At 43.2% G+C, this 25,779-nt stretch overlaps 2 protein-coding genes across 8 annotated transcripts in view; both read left to right on the top strand.

The window, feature by feature from the left end:
- The window catches only part of MECP2 (methyl-CpG binding protein 2), a 99,746-nt gene extending 88,002 nt beyond the window's left edge, over positions 1-11,744 (top strand). For both annotated transcript variants that reach the window (XM_020793068.3, XM_072991452.2), the window contains exons 2-3: positions 5,917-6,249; positions 9,019-11,744. In XM_020793068.3, the coding sequence (XP_020648727.1) occupies positions 5,917-6,249; positions 9,019-10,081 (1,396 nt within the window). In that variant the 3' untranslated portion in view covers positions 10,082-11,744. The remainder of the gene's footprint in view (positions 1-5,916; positions 6,250-9,018) is intronic.
- A 12,135-nt stretch (positions 11,745-23,879) lies between these two features.
- IRAK1 (interleukin 1 receptor associated kinase 1) overlaps positions 23,880-25,779 on the top strand; it is a 33,375-nt gene continuing 31,475 nt past the window's right edge. For 5 of the 6 annotated variants that reach the window (XR_013542283.1, XR_013542282.1, XM_020793067.3 and 2 more), the window contains exon 1: positions 23,880-24,230. Coding sequence is in view for 3 of the 6 variants with exons in the window: in XM_020793067.3 (XP_020648726.3) it covers positions 24,122-24,230 (109 nt within the window). In the remaining 3 variants the exon portion in view is untranslated. Of the gene's footprint in view, positions 24,231-24,375; positions 24,582-25,779 lie in introns of those variants that run through there. The other variant, XR_013542284.1, reaches the window with a different exon arrangement.

The following is a 25,779-nucleotide window of genomic DNA, read 5'->3' as shown; positions in this document are numbered from 1 at the left end:
ATATTTACCCTGTTTCCCCAAAAATAAGACCTAACCTGAAAATAAGTCGTAGTATGACTTTTCAGGATGCTCGTAATATAAGCTCTTACCCAAAAATAAGCCCCAATTAAGTGAAGTCCCGCCCTCCACCCTTGTGCAGCATCGTGCAGCAACCAGAAAAAGATGACATGACTGTATTTGAATAAATGTAGATTGTTGAACATAAAAAAAATAAAATATCCCCTGAAAATAAGCCCTAATGTGTCTTTGGAGCAAAAATTAATATAAGACACTGTCTTATTTTCGGGGAAACATGGTACAAAGTGAATTGGTGCTGAACTAACAAGACACAATAAGCATTTGAATTACTGCTGTATCAGTTGAGCAGTATAGAACTAAACTAGGAGAACATTATATATTTTTAAAATACCTAATGTACAAATTGCATTTCAGTTCTAGTCCTTACTATTGTGAGCAGAAGGCAAACAAAGGTGCAGGATTCATTCACAGGGTGGATTTGATTTAAATCATGATATAAATGTTAAAAAATTAGACTTTTTGACAATTTAAATAAAAATTATTTTTAATTTAAATCAATTTGATTTGTTTTAAATTGATTTTTATCTACTCTGCTCCCACACCATGCCCCACTCTGTGCACCATCAATGATGTCACCTGGACATGTGCAACAACCTCCCCAAACAACTGATATAAGCAGTCACGCAAGCCAAAAAAAGAAGAAAGAATAATTTGACTGGGAGTGCCACAATCCCTCCTGGCTGAACAAAGTACACTGCACACCCGCATAGTCATGACAGATGATCAGCTCTACTCATGCTAAAGCTCATGATAGATGATTGGCTCTACTCATCGTAAAGCTAACCCCAAATAAATATCAAAAGTAAAGTTATGAACACAGGGCAAACAGTGGGACAAATATTATACCCATCTAGTTGTTCCCTAAGACTACAAGAAATCTATGTGTAGACACAACAGAATGTTTTGATGCCAAACAGTCAGTTTGTGGACAGACTTTAGGCTTGTGGATCCATTTTGACTCCCCCCCCCCCCTTCTTTAGCTAGAAAGAAGATCTTGGTGGTATTGATATATGTTTAGTTGTATTTTAATATTGCAGTCTATCAGGGTGGATTCATTTTAAAATCAAATTGATTTGAATCATGATTTGAAAAATTTAAATAGGATTTTTGTCAAATTATATTAATTTTTTAATTTAAAATGAGGTTTAAATTGTGATTTAAATTAATTTCATTTTTAAAATTGATTTTTATCCACCATGTAATCTACATATTGATTTTAGTTGTATATGTTTCTTAGCCAGTGGAAATCTGTTTTAAATGCTCCAGTGCAAAAAAAAGATGGTATAGGCATTAAATAAATAATTTAAATACATAATCATCTATACTACTTGGTGGCTGGGAACCACAGCAATATCTTTACCCCAGATCTTTAGATCACAGCAGACATTGGAGCGCTTTTACTCTGGTTCACTCCAATGCTCTGCCTTCAGCCTTTTTAGAGAAATAATATTCACGTATCCCTTAGGACAGGGGTGGCCATTTAATTTCTATTGGGGGGACACATGAAAAATCTGAACTGTGTTCGGGGAGCTGAACCAACTTTAAAATAAAATGGAACAGTGATGTTATGATTTTTTTTATTTTAAACTTGTTAATCTTCACAAATAACTAAAGAGGTTTTTTTGCGGTATGTTAAAGATAAGCGACTGATCAACTTTAGACAAAAAGCTATAAATGGTTTTGATGTTCAAAACTGTCCGCGGGCCGGACAGGAGCGGCTCGCGGGCCATATACACAAAGCAACAAAATTTCAGACTATGTGTCCTAGTGATTTTTTTGTAAAGAAATGCATCTCTTTGGCCGTCCACCAGAAAGGCAGGCTGCTTCCGTAGATTTGTCAGTACCTTGTAGCTGTCAGCTTGATGTGATGGTTCTTCCACCACATTTCAAATAAAATACATTCCATTTGTCCATAACTGTTCTATCTAAATCTAATGTTTAATTTTATTACCAAACATATACGTATCCAGTGTGATAACATTCTCTTTAACATTTGACACAATGATACTATATTGATAACCCAAGCTATCAAGGACGAGAGTATTTGGTAGTTTTCCAACCAGCAAGAATCTCCATAAATCAGAATTGATGTGACAATGCATAATTAATCACAGACCCTGCGGCTGGTAGGTAGGCAGAAAAGTCTCTCCCCTTTGGTCTGGGAAGAGAGCTGCTTGTTTGGTCTGAAAAATAAGAGTTGTGCCAGTCTTGGCTTCAGGGAGGAAGTGGGGTGGGGTGGGGACACATCTTGGGTACAGTTGCAACTTTTTCTTCCAGTGAAGCACATGGGACATCTGTTTGTCTTCAGTTGCGTGGACGTTGACAAAGCTTTCCTGTGCTGAATGCTGACTTCCGTTTCTGGAAATCTCTGCCTTGTTCTCAATTGGCACAGAATTACAGATATGGAGCATACTCTTTTATAGGACACTTGCTACAGTGCATTCATTTGTTTTTCAGCCCAACACTGTGGTGGTGAGAGTGAATAGTATCTGCACCACCACTGAAAAAGTGGTATGGATTCTTTATGCAATCAGTAAAATCTCCCTTGGAAAATGGGTAGGCTTTGCTCATGATGACTGAGGCAGCATGGTGTACTGGTCATGTTGGACTGGGATATGGAGTTTTTAAAGTTCAAGTCCTGACTCAGAAATAAAACTCACTGGGTGACCTCAGCCAGTCTCTCTGTGCCTGATCTACCTCATTGGGTTGTTTTGAGGATAACGTGGCAAAGAGGAGAGACATAACACGCCACTGTGAGCTCATTGGAAGAAAGATGGGATAGAGGTGTATCTATCAAAGGTCTAGTAAATGATTTATTTATAACCATTCCTGGATTAGCAAGGCCTCCTGCTGCCCCTGTGCAAGCTGAGTCATATCAGAAAATAGCCATTTTCAGCCAAGTCTGCCATTTACCAGAGCTCGCTGTTAATCTGGTACATGGAACTGTGTATATGCCTACAAGGGATTTGGAGAGTTAACTGTTTGGCTCTTGAGGGAGATTTTGCTGGAACACATGAAGAAAAAGTAGTGTCAGTGTGTTGACCCAGCTAGCTAATAGTGAAAACCAAAACAGATAATCAGTAGCCCCACAGAGGGCTATCAGTTGTTGGACTGTGCCACCTACAGTGGAAATGCAACTGTATCCATTGGATATTGCCAGAGACATGCAGCCTTCTTATGCATCATCCTTGCTATTTGAGATACATGTTGTCTTCCATCCCAAAGTACCATTCATTTGTGAATATCCCTTCTGCAGTCTTTGGATATGATTTGTGCACTGCTCTTGGGAAAAAAACAAGCCATGCGATCTGCCAAATTCTATTTCTCCAGCTTTATTTACAAACAGTTTGAATGTTTGCAGCAATAATTACAGCCTGGGGATCTAGCTGCTTCCTCCCAACTCCTCCTGTATTTATGGTTATCATGGCTGCTGGAATTTCTTCTGAGTGTAAAAAAGGGCAATGACAGAGAATACATTCTGACATCTAGGGTCGTACTAAATGACACTTTAGTTGTACACACTGCTGCATTTGTGGTATTTAATGGGTGATGCAGATGATGTCGTCCATTTGCATGCTTCCTGGGCAAAAGCCACTATTTCTTCCATCTTCTGGTGTTCCACAAAATAAGGTTGCAGAAATTCTTGTGGCACAGTGCCTTTAAAGGGCAGTGTTAGGAAGCTTCTGCCTAGAAGGACCTCAAGAGGATGGGATGAACCTGTAGAATCTGGGTAGATGAAGTACATTGTCCAAAACATTCCAAGTCCTTCATGTTCTAATACTTAGTTTCTTAAATGGATATATTGTCATCAGTTTGGTAGCAGGAAAAGCATAGGCGGCAGGATTTTTAGTGTTTCTGTTGTATTGTATAGTCCTGAATGCAGAACTGCAAATTCTCAGGCATTCAGGAAGCCAAAGCAATAGCTACATGAAATCTTTCCAGAATAGATAAAGAGTAATTTTTTAAACAAATTTTTAGTTAAATGAGATTTCTAAAAATTTAAAACAGATGTTTTAATATATATAGTTGAAATGCTTTTCCTTTTCAAAAAAGTGGTATGTGATTATGATTATAATTTTTATTTAAAATGTGTTGCAATTCCAAAATTTTATGGTGAAATAGGGATTTAAAATTCTACATTTCTGAGACAGCTTATTCATATAATTTTTAAAACATGTTTTGTAAATAGGGTCTAACAGTTTTTGGATTGAAGCCTCAGTTTTATGGGTTTTCAACCTTCTCTACAGATTATTTACAGTAATCTATATATCTCCCCCAGTACTCAGACTAGTAATTTATTTTTTATTCATTTATTTATTCAGTTTCTGTGCTGCCCGCCTAGCTACCAAGGCCACTCTGGGTGGTTCACAACGTAATAAAACAACACATAACATTTTAAATAAAATTCACAGACATAATAATATAAGAAATCAAATTAAACATATCAATCAAGTTAAAACTAGGGAAAATATGAAAATATGAAAACAACTTAAGATGAAATATGAAAACAATTTAAAAGGAGAGGGTATTGGAGCAATTAACTTAAGCACTGAAAATACCACTATGATCTGTCAATATAATGTCCAGGACAGCCTGGCTAAACTGAATAGTTCCTGTTAAGCTGGGTGTGCGCACGCACACAATTTCACTTCCCTCCGTGTGGCTCTTTTCCTTCTCCATGCAGCAATTGCATTAGGTTCTGGTTGTGATGGAAACTAGTGCAAGGTGGGGGTGAGAGTCACGCACGCACACGGGGAAGCCACGAGAGAGAGAGAGAGAGTGTGTGTCGGAGCCCCGCCAAGCGGCTGAAAATTAGAGAGTAAGTTGCTAAACAGCCATGTTTTCAAAGATCTCTTAAAAATTTCCATTGAAGGGGCCAGACATATTTTGGTTGGGAGTTTATTTCGAAGGTGGGGAGCAGCCACCAAGAAGGCCCAGTTTCTGGTCTTCTCTTTTCGGGCCTCTCTCAAGGTGAATGTTCTCAGCTGCCTGGCCGGGGAAGATTCAGTAGGTCAGGGAGATGTCACTGGAAGAAGGCATTCTTCCAGGTATCGAGGTCCCAAACCGTTTAGGGCCTTGTAGTATGTCAGCATCATCACCTTGAAGCTGACATGGAAACAAATATATAATCAGTGCAAGGTGGCCAGAGTAGGGGAGATATGATGGTATTTATGTACTCGAGTCAGTAATCTAGTTGCCATATTCTGAACCTGCTGAAGTTTCCATAGCACCCTCATGGGCAGCCCCATGTAGAGAGCATTACAGTAGTCTAATCTTGAGACTACCTTTGCATGGACCAGTGTGGTGAGAGGTAGGATTGCAGCTGGGCTGCATCACAGGTGTAAAAAAGGTGGAACGGACCTCAGATGCTACCTGGGACTTCATTGATAGCACTGGGTCCAGAACCTCATCCTTAGCGGAGAAAGTAGCCCCCTCCCAAAGGAGAGGGAGGCCCCAAGCTGCAGACACCGGAGGCAGCCACCCGCAGGACTTCTGTTTTGTCCAGGTTCAGCCTCAGTCTATTGTCTATAGTACTGTAAATACAGTATCTTTAGAAAAAATTGCAATTTTCAAACAAGGTTTGTGTCTCCAAAGATACAACTCAGTTTTACTTCTTTTGGAGGCTCCTCGCATTGGTAGGGTAATCTGTTTGTACCACATTTCGTGTTCCTAGTTATTGAATCCCCAAGCAGGTAGTGTATCGCATAAAAGCAAAAGGATTACATCACAGTGATTTTGGCTGGAGTTGTATGGTTGGAGCTTGCTCTACCGTTCTGTTCTATTCCCATTTTGCTTTGTGGCATGCTGGGTGCTCACTTTTTCTTTTCCCTTCCGCAGGGAAGAAAAATCTGAGGACCAAGACTTGCAGGGCCTGAAGGACAAGTCCCCCAAACTCAAAAAAGCCAAGAAGGAGCGAAAGGAGGAAAAACAACATGAGCATGCACAGCCTTCTGCTGAACCAGCTGAAGCAGGCAAGGCGGAGATGTTGGAAGGAGCTGGGAGTGCTCCAGCTGCACCAGAAGCTTCAGCATCTCCCAAACAACGCCGTTCTGTCATCCGGGATCGTGGCCCCATGTACGATGACCCCACCTTGCCTGAAGGCTGGACCAGGAAGCTGAAGCAAAGAAAGTCTGGTCGCTCAGCAGGAAAATATGATGTATACCTTATCAAGTGAGTACAGCTGGTATTTGTGTATTGGGAGTGTATGCTCCCAACATGTGCTGCTCCTTAAGGTTTAAAGCAAACCCATGATTGGTGCAGTCCAGAGTCTGAATCATATTCAGTCCTGGAACAGAGGAAGAAAAGTGCCTTTGAGCCAGAGAGGGACAAATTGACTTTTTGGACTACTAGTCTTGTAACCTAGTGTATTCAGGGAACTGTAGTCCCAAAAAAAGAGTAACTTTCCATAACTTTGCTCTGATCATGTTCTGTATCCTTCCTTTCTGAAAAACCATAACAGCCCAGAGTCGGGATATATATACTGTAGTTAGTTATTTGTTACAAATTTCTTTTTGCTCTAAGTTACATTATCATGGTAACATGACAACGAATAACTGCGTCTTTTACAGTATAATAAGAGCTAGTTTGAGTTCCTTTTATGTTTACAGGTTGTGTGTAACCTCACTAAGTATGCGTTTTGCTACCGGCCCACCACTTATTACATTCTGTTGTTTTGTTTTTTTAAAGTAGCTTAAAATTACCCACTGTCATTTCTTTTCAATAGTGGGAGTATAAGGAGTTACTTTTCAAAACAAAGAGCAGTAACTACTTTGAAAAACAACTTTCTGGGCTCTGAGCCAGTCCCCACATAATTTGGCTTTCAGAATACAGAGCATGATTTCCAAACATTTCCTCTTGCTGACAGTTTGCATGCTGTGATATTGACCAGTTAAACTTAGAATTCTTGTTCCTTTTATTTGGCCCCACTGTTTGTTTTTATGTGCACAGTTCTGCTGCATTTTGACTCCCCCATTCCTTTTTAGACTGCTGGTGGGGATCACAGTTCTCAATGTTCTCTCTCTCTCTTTTTAAATCCTCTGAAAATAGAAGGTCACCACAGCGGGCTAAGAACTAAGTAGGCAATTTTCTTGCCACTTGGTTAGGTCTCTGTTTTCAAGCGGGCTTTGTTTTGTGTGTTAATGTGGGAGAAAATGTTCTGAATTCGTATCTGGGTGCTCCTACACAAGCCGTTCACTCTGCATTTGCAAGGCTTTTTTCACTCATACTTTATGGAGAAACCAGACAACATTGTAATGTTTCTTGCATCTTCTCTATCTTCTTTTCACACTGATGATCAGCGTTTCAAAAAATGATAATAAAACAAAACACAATTGAAGGTCCAGTTAATTTTATTATGGGCAAAGCTTTTGGTGGCTTTTGTCCTTTTAAATTAGGAGAGGGGTCCTTTGCGCCTCTGAGGTTAATCTGGCTAGGTGTAAATACAAAAAAATTAGGAGCAAGTCCTGATTGCAAAGGTGATTTCTGCACTCCTTCACAGTAATAGTACATCCCGTAAAAAAAATCAGCTTACCTGGGCATAAGAAGATGTAAATGTCTTTAATTTTTCCCAGTAATCTACCACCATCTGTTCTGAAATTTCAAACAGTGTATTTTCTGGTAATTAGAAATTTATGCTTTATTAGCAGAGATTTGCAGCTAACAAGTCTTTTTGCTACCATAAATGAATAAAATATTGACCATGATCCTATTGGTGTTCACATAAGAATAGCATTACTTTTCTCAGCTAACAGAGGTGCCAGGATAAGTCCCGATAACATGTCTGGTCGTATATCTGATTGCATAACCAAGAAACAATCCAGTTAGTCATGGCAAGTTAAGCAAACCTTTCACAAACAACAGTAGGATTCTGACCATTATTTCAAATTTGGCAGAGTGTCTTAACAAATGTCGTATGACCTGGCAGGACTGTTGTTAGGCTGTTTAGAAGATCAGCATCAGTACTCGGTCATCCTTAGGTTATCCTATCAGAATATCTGCAGTTTAGGACCCTGACCATTTGGAAATTTTTCCTTTTTTTGTCACATTTCTCTTTTTAGATTTCTAAGCCCTTTCTTTGCTCTTGTGCAATACTAATGTGAAAATGCACTTTAAGCCCATGTTTCCTTTCCTTTCCCATATGAAACCTTCATAACCCCCAGGCAGACTTTACCACAGTTCTGGCTTTGAGGTCCTAAAAAAACAAATAGTAAAGCAAGGCACTCTGTGGACTGAGAACCTTCAGGTATTGTCAGATGATGAATAAAGGTAACATGTTCTTTTTTGCACTTTAGCCTGAAAATACCAAAAAAAAAGACCTTTTCCATCCCTTATGTCATGGTGGGTAACCTTAAGCCTTTCATGTGAACTACTGTTCCCATGATACTTCACCATTGACTGACAAGCTGTAGCTGATGGGAACTGGAGTTCAGTGTCTCCAGCTCTTCCTTAACATATAAAAACTCGACTCCATCGGAACAACTGAACCTATCACAGGCATAGGGTTGTCCTTGTGTCAAGCAGGGGACAAATTTTCTTCTTTTCTCTCATCAGTTTTAAAGCGCAAAGCAACAACAGAACATGAGGAAGACTTTAAGTGAGAAAACATGATTTTAAAGAAATCAAAGTTAATATGCCAGGTCTCCTCAGGGAAGTGGGAAGCTCAAAGCAAAGAGGACAGCTTTACTGTCACCACTCCCCACAGAATATAAATATATATATTTAAATCCACACCTTTTGTCATACATTTTTTTAACAATCTGATAATTCCTTTTGGGATTAGTCAGATATCATTTGGAGCTTCCTGTAAAATGGAGCCCTTTTTAGTGCATGTGGTAATCTAAGTCGTCTATATGTTGTAATGGAATGGAATGCCATTAATTCTTCTCTCCCTCTGCTTTTTCTTCTTTCCTTCTTGTTGTCCTCCGGCTCTTGTAACCACAGTCCCCAGGGCAAGGCCTTCCGCTCCAAAGTGGAGCTCATTGCCTACTTCGAAAAGGTCGGCGACACCTCATTGGATCCTAATGATTTTGATTTCACGGTGACTGGACGCGGGAGCCCCTCTCGGCGAGAACAAAAGCCTGCCAAGAAACCCAAAAGCATTAAGACTACCGGCACAGGTCGTGGACGGGGACGGCCAAAGGGCAGTGGCTCTGCCAAGCCCCGAGGAGCTGCCTCGGAAGGCGTCCAAGTGAAGCGAGTGATTGAGAAAAGTTCCGGAAAGCTGCTGGTCAAGATGCCTTTGCAGTCCTCTGCCGCAGGGGCCAAGGTAGAAGGCGCGGGCGGGGCTACCACCTCGTCGCAGGTCATGGTCATCAAGCGCCCTGGACGCAAACGGAAATCTGAATCAGACCCGCAGGCTGTACCCAAGAAGCGGGGCCGTAAGCCAGGCAGTGGGGCAGCAGCTGCAGTGGCTGAAGCCAAAAAGAAAGCTGTCAAGGAGCCTGTGGTCCAGGCTGTCCGGGAGACTCTGCTGCCCATCAAGAAGCGCAAGACCCGTGAAGCTGTTAGCATAGAGATAACCAAGCCAGCTCCACCTCCCCCCAGCAACACCGGGGAGTGGAGCCCCAAGGGACAGCGGACGGCTGCCAAGAGCCCTGGGCGTCGCAGCAAAGAAAGCAGCCCAAAAGGGCGGGGTGGCAATGCTGTGCCATCCTCTGCTCCTTCCTCCTCCCCTGGCAAGAAGGATCAGCACCACACTCCCCATCAGCCACCAACAGAGCCCCAGGGCAGCCCTCCTGCTCAGTCCCCTGAAAGCCCCAAGGACAGCAAGAGCTTTCCAGCTGAACCCCAGGACTTGAGCAGCAGCAAGAGCTGTAAAGAGGAGAAGGCTCCAGAAAGCGACGGCTGTCCCAAGGAACCACCTAAGACTCAGCCCGGCGGCACAGCAGTGCCATACAAACATGAGCGCAAAGACACTGTGTCGTCCTCCGCGGCCTTGCCCCGGCCCACAAACAGGGACGAGGCCGTGGATACCAGGACGCCTGTGTCAGAGCGGGTCAGCTGACTTTGAGGGGGGTGAGTGAGCAAGTAAGCGCCAGAGGAAACAAAGAGAGGGACAGGCACTCCCAGCCCCACACACCCAGATGAGACTCCAGGCAGCTGCCGGGTAGGACTCCCCTTTCCCCACGCTGCCCTGGCTTTCAACCAATCAGCTTCCCCCCCAAACTCTTCTTCCTTCATTTCTCTCCTTCCCCCATTTTTAATTCAGACAAGCACAGTGTGGGGTGCAGAGACATGCCTCCCAGGGCTGGAAGCCACTTTGCACTTTTTTCTACAGAATGGCGGGCACCCTCTTCTTTTTTTTTTCTTCCCGCATCCATACCTGCCCCATCCCCTTCTGCCATGCTTTGCTGCAAATACTACTGACAAGGCAAGCTGTTTGGCAGGGGAGGGGCAGCTCTAAACTCTGGCCTGTCACCCTGATCCTGCTTGCCCTCCATGTTGCAGATTCCCCATGGACAGATGGGGGAGGGAAGGGCATGTGTGTATTTCCACTCCACCTCCCTAGTGCCATGTAGTCTAGTTGTCCAGTCTTAGTTGGAGTTCTGTAGTTGTCAGTAGGATGTGTGTGTGTGTACACATGAGAGAGAAAGCAGTGGGGTTGTGGTGCACTGGGGAACCAATAGCCCCCCCCCACCTGCCGGCTAGACCAGCAATTAGGAAGGAAACGCTTTCTCCACAAGGACAGTTCTGCTGCTATGAGACCACTGGGATTCTGGGGGCAGCTTTGAAAGCATGTTCTCCTCTCCTACGTCTGTCCTGAAAGGAGGAGCCTTTGATTTCGTTAAAGCAATCTGAGTGTGCTTAAGTGTGCATGTGTGCGTGCGAGTGTGAGTGTGTGCTTGTCACATGCTAAAGGTTTAAAATGAGACGTTCTTCCAGTTGTTGTCAGTGATGTTAGCTTAGGGAACCGTTTGCACTAATGGAGGCTTTTGCCCGCCTGCTGTGAGGCAAAGGTGTGAAAGATGTACGGAGTGTTCCTGTGTGTTTCTTGGGATGGGGCATTTTGACTGGCTCACCTCTCCACTCTACTGCTGGGGCAGGAAGGTGGCTGAATGTGTGTAAAAACTACCTGTATGTCTGTGCTGGTACATGGCAGTGGCTGAACTGAGAAGCCTGGCATTTGTCATTTCAAAGGACTTCCTTCTGGCTGGCAACTGAACTCTTCCATGGCAGTTGAGCACATCTCTCCCTACTCCCCAGGCAAGCAAGGCTCAGAAAATGTGTAGCACCTATTGAGGATAGGACTTTTCTTTCTTTCTTTCTTTCTTTCTTTCTTTCTTTCTTTCTTTCTTTCTTTCTTTCTTTCTCTCTCTCTCTCTTTCTCTCTCTCTCTCTCTCTCTCTCTCTCTCTCCCTCTCCCTCTCTCCCTTTCCTTCCTTCCTTCGTTTTCTGAATATAGTAAACTGCAGAATTCAGTACAGGGATGGCAGTACCCAACATGCTTGTCTGCTTGTTCTTGTTTTTAATTGCTTATGTAGCACAGAGGATGTTAGTTCCCCCTCCCACCACCTCCTGGATAGTATCAAAGTACCCCAGTAGCATGATTGGGAACATAGGTCCAAGCAAGTATTCTAGGCAAGAGGTAGAAACAGTGTTCTTAAACACTTTGGAATAGGATTTTTAAAAGCCCCATCTTTTTTCAGCAACAATAAAAATAAATAAAATAACAACCACCAGTGGTATGGTGACACTATTCAGATGGAAAAAAATATTTCAGTGTGAGCTTCTGCATGCCTTGCAATCCACTTCTTCAGAAGTGTCTTCTGCCTGAAAAATTGGATTGAAATCTACAGAAGCTCATGTAGAAATACATCTGTTAGCATTAAAGGTAGCATAATACTTTTGCTTTTGCTTTTATTTTTTGCTGAAACTGACAAACACCACTGCCTCTCTGAAAACCCAACTAGTTCCATTTGTCTTTGAGGATGCTAGTAGACATGAACCTGGAGTAACCATGAGTAACTTTAAAAAAGAGAAATCCAACAATCTTACCCTAGATACGAGATGTTGATCAGAGCAGCAGTGCTGAGAAACGTATTCCACACCCAGCTATGATTGGTTCTGCGGGGAAATACATAGCTACTTCTTTGATATCTTTTCTCCTCTACAAGTGTAACATTTTGGGAGAGGAAGAGAATTTATCTCTGGAAAACGTGGTGCACACAGGGTTTAAAGACCCACACCACTACTAGTCTGGTCAAAATTAGAATCCCTTACAAGTTTTTTTCCCATATAAATAATTAGGAACTTTGATCATGGATTTCTGGAGTCATGTTTGTTTTGGTCTTCAAGAAACACCTTAGCGTAGAGGCATCCTTCCCTTCACTGCAGCCACCTGGCACAAGATATCATCAGCCAAAGGACACATGTTTCTTGGTGTTATTGACTAGGTTTGGAGAGGAATGCACCGGTCTGTGGTCCTAATAAAAGACTCCAGTTCCACTTTGGGAAGATGGGTAGGAACTGAGCCTGCCTTCAATGCAATGATATAGAGGGCTCATTTTTTGCTGGGGTTATACTCCAGTTAAAAGCTGCCTTTTTATTTTCTGTTCTCATGTGCTAAGATGCTCAGTGATTTGCAATAAAGTTGGGACTGTGTTTTAATTTTAGTTTACCAAGGATGTCCCACTGTGTATCCCATTGGGCTGCTCAGGCTGAAAGCTGTTGATGTTCTCTGGATTGCACCCATTCCCAACCACTCCTCCAGATGTAACCCACCCAGAAAACCAGATTATAATTCATTTAGCTGCCTTGAAAATTGTACTGTGGGAACACAGCAGAAAATCAAAACAAGTGTGTGCCAAAAAAAGGCAGGGGGAAACAGAAGGATTGAAGACAAATTGATTTTTTAAAAGTTATCACAAACATTCAAGGACTTTTACCTTGTTATATATAAAAAGGCACAAATTTATTATGGGATGGTGAATGGTTGGTAGTAAGTATTCACCAGGCTCTAGGAAACCTGGAAGCTGGAAAATATACTTTCCTTTGACTCTTAAATTGCACATAGTGTTTTTTTAGCCTGAAACTTTTTTGTTTCAAAGAGATCTAAAACAATTTTCCAGGTCTTGACTTCCTAAGACAAAAGCATGAACAACCCTCTTACTTATGAATTCTGATGACTTTTCAAGGAGTTTTTAGCGTAGATACAAGGGGTGGACATTTGCACTACATTCCACCCCAGGGTCACATATGACGTGACTTCCTTATATAAAACATATATATGTATACACAAACAAAGTGAAAAATTGTATGTGTGGTAGCTGCAACTAAGCATGACTGAAGTGCACTGTTGCCAGAAATATATAACCATGGCCAAATAAGATATTGTAGTTTTCGCAATATTAAAGCTTCTGAAGAAAAACTTATATGTGAAGGAGGTAATAGGCACTGCCATCCTGAAAGGACAGGAGGTGCTGCAGCAGAAGGACCCATTAAAAAAATAATAATAGAGAAATTCATCTTTCCCATCCCAGAATTGGAAGTCAGATTGGCTAAAAGAAACGTGCCTGTGGGGAGAACATGGCAGAAGTTAAATAGGCATAGGGCAGAGGGGTCAGTGTCCCATCCTCATGTGCAGCTCTTGCTCTAGAATGTGGAGCAACACTGTCTTTGTATATATGACTGAGGTAAACATGTGCTTTAAAGGTGTGCCACTGCCATATCACAGTTAGCCCTGGGCCTGTCATTGTCCCAAACGTCTTTCAAGTACAGGGTATTGCTGCATTCCAGGACCTTTCTAGGACACAGAATAGTATATTGTTGGATACGAATAAGGGTCCAGTGTTGCAAGAAACATGCTTAGTATTCGGACCTTTGGGGAGTATATCTTGCCATCATATTAATGGGCAAATATGACTTCTGCTGTGGCAAGCAGTTGGGTCTTCACTTCTCTTTTCATGCTCCAAAGTTCTGCTTGCTGTGGAGCTTTGAAAAGACACAGCTACCTACCCTGTTTCCTTGAAAATAAGACATGGTCTTGTATTAATTTTTGCTCCAAAAGCGCATTAGAGCTTATTTTCAGGGGATGTTTTATTTTTTTCATGTACAACAATCTACATTTTTACAAACACAGTCATGTCATCTTCTGGTTGCTGCACAATGCTTCACAGTGATGGAGGGCGGGGTTTCACGTAGGTAAAGGATCCCCCTGACATTTAGTTTAGCCGTGTCTGACTCTAGGGCGCGGTGCTCATCCCCGTCTCCAAGCTGTAGAGCCAGCGTTTGTCCGTAGACAGTTTCCATGATCACGTGGCCAGCGTGACTAGACACGGAACGTTGTTACCTTCCCGCCATTGTGGTACCTATTTATCTTCTCACATTTTTTTACGTGCTTTCAAACTGCTATGTTGGCGGGAGCTGGGACAAGCAACAGGAGCTCACTCTGTCGCATGGATTCAATCTTGCAACTGCTGGTCTTCTGTCTTTGCAGCACAGAAGCTTCTGTGGTTTAACCCAGAGCGCCACCACGGGAGTTTCACTTAACTGGGGCTTATTTTTGGGTAGAGCTTATGTTACAATCATCCTGAATTATACTAGGGCTTATTTTCAGGTTAGGTCTTATTTTAGGGTAAACAGGGTACTTAGCATCAAAATTTGGCAACCTTTTGTTATACCCCTCCAGCTATCTCTTGATGTCCCAAAGCATCATGACGTGCTCAAATAGTCAGCTGCCCTAGTAACTGATATATCTCCCACTCCTCTTCTTTACTTTTCAAAATGTTTTCCTTGGGAGCATGATGCACTTTAAAGTAGACACAGGAATAAAACACTCTTCCTCGTTTTTCCTCCTGTTTCAGGAGAGGGGAAGAGCCAAAGACCCATTCTTTATAAACAGCCTGAGAGAATGGGTTAAGTTCCATATGTAGCCACCTGAGGAATCTTAAGTGAAAGCAACAAATTGGAGATTTGTACCTTTTAAAAACAAAGGTTCCATATGTGACCCAGCTAAAATGGAATATCTTGGTCTAAAACATATTCAAGAAAAATATATTCAAGAGGTTGGAACATGTGAACAAGATCTGAAATTGTACCCAGTTCCTCACTAGAACACACCTGTGTCGAACCACTTGGGGTTGAATTTCATGATGCTAAATACATGTCATGCTTTTTAAATCTCATTATTCGACAGTAAGTATCTATGGGCCTTACCTGGCGTGGGACTTGTGTGGATGGGGAGGATAAAAACTCCACCCCTGCTATATTTTGTTTTAAATCCCTCCCAAGGGACTAAAAACCTCCTTTGGAAAAACTCCAGATTGTGGGTTTGCCAGCTTACTAGAAAGTGAGAGGCAGGGTTTAAACAGCATAATAGGATTTAACATAATGTGTAGTTTGACCCTCATTGTTCTATATATCTAAAGACCTTGCAAAGCCATGGAGTGTCCTATTCCCATTTATGTTTACATTCCAGGCTAGTAAAAGAACAGCATCTTCCTGTTCCTTCTCCCCCAGATATGATGTATTGCTAGAAATTAAAGCGGGACTTCTTTTTCTAATAACAGAGCTAAACTAGATGTTTGGCAGACTCTGCATTGTTGCCAGACAGGTATCGGGTGACTGGAGGGAAGAAGTTTTTGCAGCAGAGAAGCAGTGGGTAGGAAGAAGATTTTAGACCTGCCTGTCTCCCCACTCCTCCATCTTCACTACAGTTGGCATTCTTTCTGCACCACTTAGAAGTTGTCTCCTGCCCAGGGACTAGTTTGGCCCAAAGGAAAGGACTGAAGAAGTGCAATGGAAGTAATAAGTAGCAGAATGTTAAAAAAAATTAAAATAAATAAATCTTGGTCTCTTCCCCAACATCCTCTGTCACCTAGTGATACCATTGTAATTAGCTGCTTCAGCAGAGTGAGTAACGCCACTCATTAGTTTGGCAATCTGTCCACTTCTTTACCCCATTAGAGGTGTGTCTCAGAAGTGAACTCCACTTAAGCTACCAGCTCTGCCCACTTCCACCCCATTCAGCCTCAAAGACAAATGTGGAGAAATGTGCCTGGCGTTTGAGAGACTGCGCAAGAGGTTTCTACCTTGTTAGCATCGTGAACCACCCGATGTTTCTGTGTCAAGTGAAAATAAACTTCTCGTCGGTTTCAATTATTATCCAATAATGTGTAGAATTTAACGTTAGGCCTAACTTTTTTTGTTTTGTTTGGGGATTTCATTTCTGTTGTGTGTGTGCGTGTGTGGTGTTTTTTTTTAAGGCACCAAGTAGACAGATAAATTGTCTAATTTTATATATCTGTATATTGCATTATAAATGAGGGGTTGCTTTTTTTTCTGCTTGTTGCGCCACTACCAAACAAGGACAGCAGACCGAAAAGCAAGGAATGGTATGGTCTGTTGAAAAATGATTATATGTTGCTTCTTGACCATTATTCCTGGTGTTCAATATCATAGGACAAGGGGAAATAAAATGGACCCATCAAATCTGCCTGCCAGTAATTTTTCACCATGCCAGAGCTGAACTACCTTTTAGCTCTGGCTGTGTTCTTACATTTCTAAAAAGGGGCTTCCTCCTTTTTTTGTCAATAAGGGGAAATCCAATAAGGAGGTTGAGTATAGCCAGCACTTACATTTAATTTTTTTTTGCACTCAGTCAACTTCTGGGGCAAGACATGGTTTGGGAAAGTGAAAGCTGGGGAAGAGCGGGAAATAGGGTCATGGGGCTGTTTCAGTTTGGAGTCCATAAAGACCTCTGGGCAAGCTGCGTGCAACAAATGCCATGAGCTGATTTAACTATGGTATTTATGGCCATTTTATGGCAACACAATTTAGCTTGATATCGTTGCTGTCTGAAAACTCCTTTTGGCCCTCAGTTGAACGTCTACTGCTCTTCCTTCCAAGCTGACCTCTTTTCACAACAGAGTTCTTAATCTGACACATACCCCTCCAACTTCCAGGGACCTCCATACTCTTCAGAGCTAGTGTGTGCCCTGCAGCTCCTTTTTAATCCTGTGCCTTGCTTGTCAGCTGGCATAAATTGGCAGTCCTGCATAACAGAGTGTCTCCTTCAACCAGGTATTTTTCCTCTGATTTTCCCCCATTGTAGCACAAGTCCAGCTCCAGTTTCCAAAGATGCTTATGTCTTTCTTCAGTGTTGCACTTTTGTGGGTCATTCTCCTCAGCGGTAGCCTGCAGAGGTGGCTCCAGGAAAAATCCTGAATGAGTAAGGAGGGGGCAAGGTAGATTCCTTGGAGAAGGGGTGTGATTGAGCTTTGCCTCTTGTGCTACAATTTTTTCAAACCAGAAGCAAATTGCCTTGTCTCTGTTTTAATTCAGGCAAGTGGCTTTTCAGGTAGGTATTTGCCTTTTCCCCTCTTCCTGGTGCTGCCTGTGCTTGCACGAGAGATTATCTGGGGGATTAGATTTTCTTCCTGTTAATAGTTTTATATAAATTCAAAAATTACCAACTACTGGTAGCATCCCTGATGTCAGGGCCCTACTGGTATTCATCGGATCAAAGGCAGATGTATTTGGAAGTAGATCTTAAAGGGTCAGATCACTAGTACTTCAGCAGCCAGTCCGTACCACATCCCATAAGGGAACAGTAGGGAGGAAAACTTGTATGCCGTCTGACAGCTTCCACCTGCAAGTTGCCCAAATCAGCAATACCCACTTGGGAGGTAGCAGCTTAAATTTGTGTTCTTCCAAAATCAAAGATACCTAGACTGAGTGCAGATTACACTTCCATCGAGCTGGAGGTGGGGGTGCAACTAGATTCTTCCTAATGGAGGTTGGAAGAGAGGATTTTCCAGTCTGTAGATCAACTTGTACAGGGTTTTCTTCCAGTCGTGGGCTTGGAGTTTCTTTTCCAGCCCACACAAAATGGGCAGCACTTGTGCAGTTGTATGTCTGTCTGCACGAGGAATAAGTGGAAATTTTGGAAATTTTTATCATTTGGGTGATTTTTGTTTGTGAGTGCAAAAAAAAACCTACAAAAAAACCAAACCTGGCGAAGACACCCCCCCTTCCCTTACTGTACAGGGAAGGGGGAGGGAGGGGGACACCTTGACTGCTTCCATCAATCAACATGCCGCTAACAACAAACCAACTTCCTTCTGCTTCACAACACAGTAGTGATCACCATATGACCAAATATTACAAGGACTGTTATTAAATGTATGCTGAGTGCTTGCTACCCTGTACAGCTCTTAATCCTGTCGTAGCCAACACACACACTCTCTCTCTCCCCTTAGCCAGTGGCATTCCTTTCTTTACCTGACTTAGATTTTTTTTTAAAATTCCAGAGACACAGGTGGGGGGGTGTCTGTTTTACCCAGTAGTCATTTTCTGATAAACAAAACAAAACTGTGGTGTTCAAGACTCTCATTGTGTGTAGGGTTTTATCTCCCCACCCACCCCATGGGGGTGGGGGAAGGAATGTTGGTGAAAACCGTTGTGTGTGTTTTTTTAATGGTCCCACGAGTATGTATTGTGAACATTTCTGTAAAGTAATTGTTCCAGGCACAAACGCTGAAGATTTTTTAGTGTTTCAAACCTATGTATATATTTTAAAAGGGAGGAACAGTGTACACTTTTATTTTTGTCTTGTTTATTGGCAGTAACGAGAAAAGGGAGGTTCACTGGGCATGTGATAAGTGGAGGTTTTTTTTAAAGGCATTCCCAGGGTATTTTGTACACCTTCTATTTCTAACAGTCTACCACCAGTAGGCAATGTAGCAAAAAAGTGAGTTGAATAGATTCTTTCATATGAATATCCATTTGGTTGTGGGTAAAAAGCGAGAGAGACCTAGTGCCGTAAGGGCAATAAAGGGGAAATGCTATGAAATTTTCTGATAGATTCAGTGTTGAATTAATTCTCCCTCAAAGAGGCTATATGCATTTCTAAAGGAAGCCTATTAACTTTTTTAATGCCAGTAAGTTACTATTAACTGTATTGATGGGCACTTCTGATCAAACCATAAGTCTCTTAAGTTTAGGAGAACAAAAATGTACCCAAAATCTCCCACATATGATTGGATAGATATGGCAATTGAAGCAAATTCTATTATCCCCTTCTGAAAAAAAAAATTAAAAATATGTTTGCATTCTTCACCCCTTGCCATATTTCCTGATTGCAGCTTGCATTTGGTTGATGCGTTTTTGGGACAATTACTTTTAAGAACTCTGAGTAGATTGTTTAATAATACTTTAAAATTGATTGCTCTTTTTGTAGGTTTTGTGTACAGCCAAAAACAAAAAACAAAACAAAAAAGACTGAAAGCACTGACTATATTTAAAAAAAAGAAAAAAAGAAATTTATTAAAGGAAAATTTGTATAATTTCAGTAAGAAAATAACAAAATCCATCTGAATGTACATGTATATGTTTAAAAGAAATCCACCAACCCCCTCCCTACCCTTGTATCCTATTTATTATATAAAACGTTTGCCTTATAAATTTACAAGAAAACAGTCCTTTCTTTATGGGTGTCTCTTATCTCTTTTTGGTTGTTAAAAACAGCTGTCTGGTTTAATTTTTTCCCCTTTGGTAACGGTGATACCGTGGGCAACTGCATTTTTATATATGTATGATCATTTAAAGAAATTATATTTTTATGTTTAAAAAAAGTAGGTTCAGGCCCAGTCTTAGCACTCAGCATGCATTCTACACAGTAATCTAGTTGCATCTCATGTTGGTAAGTACTGTATTCTGTGCTAGAATTGGATTATAAACCTATGTAAATGTTACAGATTTGTTTGAGCCTTTCATTACCAAGGTAGAAATGTTCTGCCCTGCCATTAAAATATAATATTTTTTTCTCTGTTGTGCATAAGGATGTCTTTTTAGAGTTTTGACTTGAATGGAAGGTGACCTTGTTGATTGAGCCAGTTTTTACTGAAGCAACAATATTCATTCTAGGGATTATTATCTCACCCTTTGCAAGCATTGTTTCCCAGGATGGAATGTAAAGATTGAATTATTCTGAACTCTGCTTTCCTGCAAAATGGAGTGGTCTGTTTCCAGCTCAGTTTCCAGCAAATTTATTTGTGAACACAAATATGTGTTATTTCAGAAGGATTCCCCCAAAAGTGCAAAGTACAGAATATCTGCAAACATGAAACAATACTCTGACATGCAAAGGTTTAGAACTGTAGCAGCATCATACCCATTTTGTTACCAGAAAACAGTGTAGCAACTAGTGCCTTTTAAAGGAAACATTTTACAGGTCTGTATAGAACAGTGGTTCTCAAACTGGTTGTCAGCTGTGGTGAGACCATTAAAGCAAGTATGATGAGTGCTGCAACAGCAGGAATCACTTGGTTGGCTGTACTTGAGAAACTATGACCTATTTCTCAGTGAGGTAGACCTTGCAAATTGGGGCAGATGACTTGTAGCCGTCCAGGTGCTGTTTCTTTTCAACTCCAATGTGAGGGATGCTGGGAGTTGCAGTTCAACAGGGTAGATTTGATTTAATCAAATTGATTTAAATTACTTTAAATTTAAAAACCAAAATTTTAATGATTTAAATAAATAAATATCCACCCTACAGTTCAGCAACTTTTGATGTAAACTGATGTCCCATGCTGGCCTCCAGCTTTACTAATGTATTCTGCCTTCACAGGGATTCAGTGAATTCACACATGAATGAAAATAAGGTATTTTTCCTTGCAATGATTCTGAAGCTATAAATGATACTGTATGACAATTTCATCATGTGTCCTGTGTGAAACAAAAATCAGCTTTTCGGAAAGAACACAATGCTGCAGAGAATTAAGATTGCACCTACCTGTGAAATTTGTGCTATGTCACACACACACCACACACACACACACACACAACTTTATCCCCTGCAAAGTTGGAAACAGAATGGTGGTTAATTCACCTCAAGTCTACCATAGTCCTTCTGGGAAGCTTGCCTGGTATTACCAGTCTTTTCATCAAGGACCCTGATAAGTTTCAGAGGAACTGCAATATTCTGTGGAGCACAGTTATGAAAAACCATTATCTAAGGCTAATAGCAAAATCAGATCAGAATACAAAGACTGAAAGGACAACGTGGAATTATGAAAATAGCATTTAATGTATCTTACTTTCCTACAGATCAGTCAATATCTGTTCTATTCTAGTACTTTTGTCTTTGGCCTATCATCATGTATATTTTACATGATACAAACGGTGGAATGTGAACTTTTCTCAATTAGACAAAAGCCTGCCTCTAGCATTCTTAACAGAAAGCCAGTGGATATAGTTACATTGCGATCTACTTTCCAGCAACCTGTCTTGAAAAGGATCTTGGTGTCCCTGGAAGATTTTGCAAAGCTTGCAAGGGATGACAGAATAGCCTCTCTTTACCAGAACAAATGCTGTTTGACAACCACCATTGCCCTGAAGATACGCTTCAGGACTTTTCGCTGTAATCTTGAAACCAACTGTTTCTGGCTACATATGGAACATATATCCATTGAGAAGGAGCGTACTGTACTCTTAATCAGCTAGGATCTTGTGCTGCTGTTCTACTTGCCTAGAGTGGCAATTGCACAGACCTGGTAGGAGTGGAACTCTACCTCTGCTACAAGGCTTTACACACATCTGAGAGAACAAAACATCCAGAATTGTTAAATGTCCTTATCCCTATTTTCATGGCTCCTTTAAAGGGTATATAAATACAGTGCATCGTTGAATATATATGTGTTATTGTACGTAAATGCATGTTAGTTGTGAAATTGGCCTGGGTGCAGTGTTTTGGCTTTAAGCCTCTGATGTATGTTAACTGGCAAACAGGCAAAAAACTTTTACTCACAACTTTAGGTCCCTGCTATAGTATGACATGCTTACTGTTTTCAAGAGTTCTAAATCTCATGTCCCTGATCCTGTGTAGATATTATTGCCATTGCAACAATCTGCCATGCGGAAATGGCAGAAACTCTTGCTCTTGCATGCATGCTCCCAAAAGAGGTGTGTGACCTCTGCTTGAGATGGCAGAAGACAAACTGTGTGATAAAAAGGTAAGTTACCACTTACACAAAGGTGTTCTTGATGTCATGGACCATTTCAACTGACTAGTGTGCAAGTCACCCTGGCACAAGGAGGTCATGCTTGGAACTATTTCGCTTCTGGTTCCTAAACTTATGTCTCTGGCTTGGGACCAGTGTGGACCTGGACAGAAGTTACCTAAAGTGGCTGTACTCTGCAGGACAGTATGGACAGAGCAAAAGAGAGAAGCAGGGTCTGTATAGTGCAGACCTGGGCAAAGTGCGGGCCACGTACGGCCTGCCTATCGCCGCTCCTGTCTGGCCCACCTGTGGCCGCTGAGTGAGCCATAGGTCCGGCTCCATTCACCCAGCACGGCAGTAAGCAAAACTCGTGAGATCCGACGCTAGGATCTTGCGGGTTTTGACTGTTACTCGAACCGCAGGCTCCACAGCCTGCGGCTCAAGATGCCGGAAGCGATCCTTGTGCAGCAGACGTGATGACACATCATGTTGCCTGCGCAGGATAGAAGACAGTCAGAGAGGAAGGCCGTGGGGGAATGGAGGACAGTTGAGTTAGCTCAATGTTGGGTTCCCCACCCCTCTTGCGGTGAACGAATTACAAGGCTCACATAACATCACTGTTTCATTTTATTTTTAAGTACAGTTGGTTCGCCCCCGAACAGAGTTCAGATTTTTCATGTGGCCCCCTATAGAAATTAATTGCCCCCCCCCCCCGGTATAGTGGATGGAGTTGGGCCTAGAACGCTGGGGACCTGAGTTCAGATTCCTGCACGGCTGCGGAGGTTCACAGGGCAATGGCACACTTCTTGGCCATCTCATGCACCTCGAAATTCCTGACAGGGTCACCGTGAATCGGAAGCCATAACTATAGCCGGGAGTGGGGGAATATATGCGTTGGCCTGCCATTCCCATCAGACTCACCGCTTCCCGTGCCTGGTTTCGGCCCAAGTCACGCAGCATTCAATGGAGCTTGCTTCCGCGCCGGTGCCTTCCGGCGGAAGCTTCATTTTAAGAAGGTGCTGCCAAGTAAAATATACTTTCTTCCCCCCCCCCCCCCCCAAACCAGGTGAGTTCAGTAGGAGGTGCATACTCTTTGTTATCCTGCCGGGGCCGCGCCAGGCTTTGCCTCAGGTCCTTTGAAGCACTTGGCTTCCGGGCCACCTTCAAGCAGTCTCGGTTCTGGACCCCGAAGGCCCCCACCCTTTCGTCCCAATCCCCGCCGACCCTGCGGTCGCGCCCCTCGGGCTTCAGGCCTTCGCTGTGGCGCCACGAACGGACTGGGAGCAGGATTTCTGAAGCTGCCTCCCTCCAAGTGGAAGGAAGGAAGGGAAGGAGGAGGCCCTATGTCAACCCGAGCGAGGCGACTATAAGAGAAGAGCCGCCAGCTCTTCGGAGCCTCACCCCGTCCCTAAGGAGGGCTGGGAACGGCCTCCTTATGCCTCGGGCCGAGGTCGGGTAACTTCACGGCGTCACCCCGTAGTCCAGAGCGCTGCCGTTAGTGGGGCTGCGACCTCTCTAGCTCCGGCATGGGGCGGCCGGAGTTATGCCTCTGGGCCGCTGGCCGCACCACGTGAATACAAATGCGCGTCAGAAGGTTAAATTTGGGGAGACAACGCCGCGCCTCACGCAACCCCCAGCCAGGTCGAGACGACGCCCTCCGGTTGATTTGGTGCGGCCACGGGACCCTCAGCCCCGACTGCCTTCGCTAGGGGGAGCCCGAGAGACACTATAGTAACGAACACGAAACCGCTCTCGCTGCCCAGAGAGTCCCACCGTTGCCACATTCAAGATGGCCGCCCTGCGTAGGAAGCGCCCCGTAATTTACAACCCGAGAGGAGGCAGCGACGTCTCCGACGCTCCCTCGCAGAGTCACGGGGGAGGGGCGGGCCCGCAGGAAGGCGTCCCCTTGGTGACGCCAATGGCTCGGTATTTAAAGGGGAAGTGACCCATTTTTCTCTTCTAGACTTTTTTTTTTTTAAATACTGTAATTCTTTCGCTCCCCTCCTTATTTCTTCTTTTCCGCCTTTCCCTCCCACTTGTCCAGCCTCTCCTATGGCCTGGCTCGGGCGCTGGAGGGCGGCAGTCACGGGAAGGACCAGAGGGTTATGGCCGGTTCTGGGTCGTGCCGGTACCTTTACGAGTTACCAGCTTTGGTCATCTGTGAATTCTGTGAAATCATGGACGCGCTGGGCCGGGCGGAGTGGGAGCGTTTCGGTGAGTGACGCTTGAGAGTGGGATTGGGGGGGGGGAGAAGGAAGGAAGGAAGGAAGATATACCCGAAAGGGGAGCCTCTCGGGGCAGGGATGGAGGAAAGAGCCCACCAGGACCTGCGAGGAAGATCCTTGGGCTTCTGACTCCCATTCGGTCTCGTGTGAACGGAGATTGTGGTGTGAAGAAACTGGGACTCGCCTCTCCCTTCTGGTGTGGAAGAAGAGCACTTCGGGGCTCAGCCTCTGCCCCGAGGGGCTTGCTCTTCTCCTCCGCGCTGCTGTAATAACAGGGGGGCAGGTCTGGCGATCCGTGGGAGGTGGTGTGGCACATGGCAGGTCCCTTCCTAAGGACGAAGTGGTGTTTCTTCCAGCCTTCCCATTGCTCTCTCTCTCTCTCTCTCCCCATCCTGACCCCAGTCAAGTGATAACAGCCTCCTTTCAGGGCATGCCTGTTAGTAACATGGATTAGCACTTCTGTAGATCTGCCCTTTAATATAAGTGCTGCCGAGAAGATTTAAAGAATTAGGGGGAATGTGGGGAAAGATTATTTTCTGCCTGAAAAAGTATATTTGTTACATTGTATTTTAAAGTTGCATGGACTCTGTCATCTCTAAAGCGGAGGTGGGGGAATGGGGGATTTCAGTAAGGCCCAGCTCTGTTTTTTGATTTTCCAGCAGCTTGACTGCTGGGCTCACAGGACAGCAAGGGTTACCAAGGGCCTAATTTTCATGTTGTTTATTAATTAAATTAAGACAGCGGTTATATATTGTAAAGTTGCTACAGTAGGTTTTTGATAACTGAAGAAAAATATGTTTAACTGAAACATGGAAGTTTCAGTGAAAAAGTTGCTTCACTCTCACCCTCTAGTGACCATGCTTTTTAAAATGATGGTGTTGGGTCTTTCTAAGGATGATGGAGTCTCAAAACATTTTGAGTTGCTCTCAAAACCTCTGTGAGGTGTGTCAGAGGTTCAGGAGGGGCACAAAATGTCCCTGGAGACTTCAGGTTGCCCAGCCTTGTTCTAAACCAGTGGTCCCCAACCTTGGGCCTCCAGATGTTCTTTGAGTTCAACTCCCAGAAATCCTGGCCAGCAGAGGTGGTGGTAAAGGCTTCTGGGAGTTGTAGTCCAAGAACATCTGGAAGCCCAAGGTTGAGGACCACAGTTCCAAAGCATTTCTGAAGAAACTAGTGAAGGCCACACATTTACTCCATTAATGTGAATACAGAACAGGGCCCTGGCTGTTATTTTTGAAAGCACCCAGGTGTCAACTCCAGTTGCTAAGCATAACAGTAGTGCAACATTATCTAAGGCTCCAGTTTGCTTTGGTTGCTTGCCTTGAAAGGCACAAATCTAAATGGGCACTTTCACTGTGTAGACCAGTGGTTCTCAACCTTGGATGGCCCGGGTGTTCTTGGACTACAACTCCCAGAAGCCTTCAATGTTAGCTGTGCTAGTAAGGTTTTCTGGGAGTTATTGTTCAAGAACATCTGGGGAACCAGTGGTGTAGACCAAGGATCAGGAACTGAAGGGGCAAAGCTGGCCATCTGGAGCC

This window comes from Pogona vitticeps, chromosome 2 (assembly GCF_051106095.1).
Source record: "Pogona vitticeps strain Pit_001003342236 chromosome 2, PviZW2.1, whole genome shotgun sequence".
Lineage (NCBI taxonomy): Eukaryota > Metazoa > Chordata > Lepidosauria > Squamata > Agamidae > Pogona > Pogona vitticeps.
Note: the sequence above shows the minus strand (reverse complement) of the source record. Positions and strands in the feature narration are given on the sequence as shown.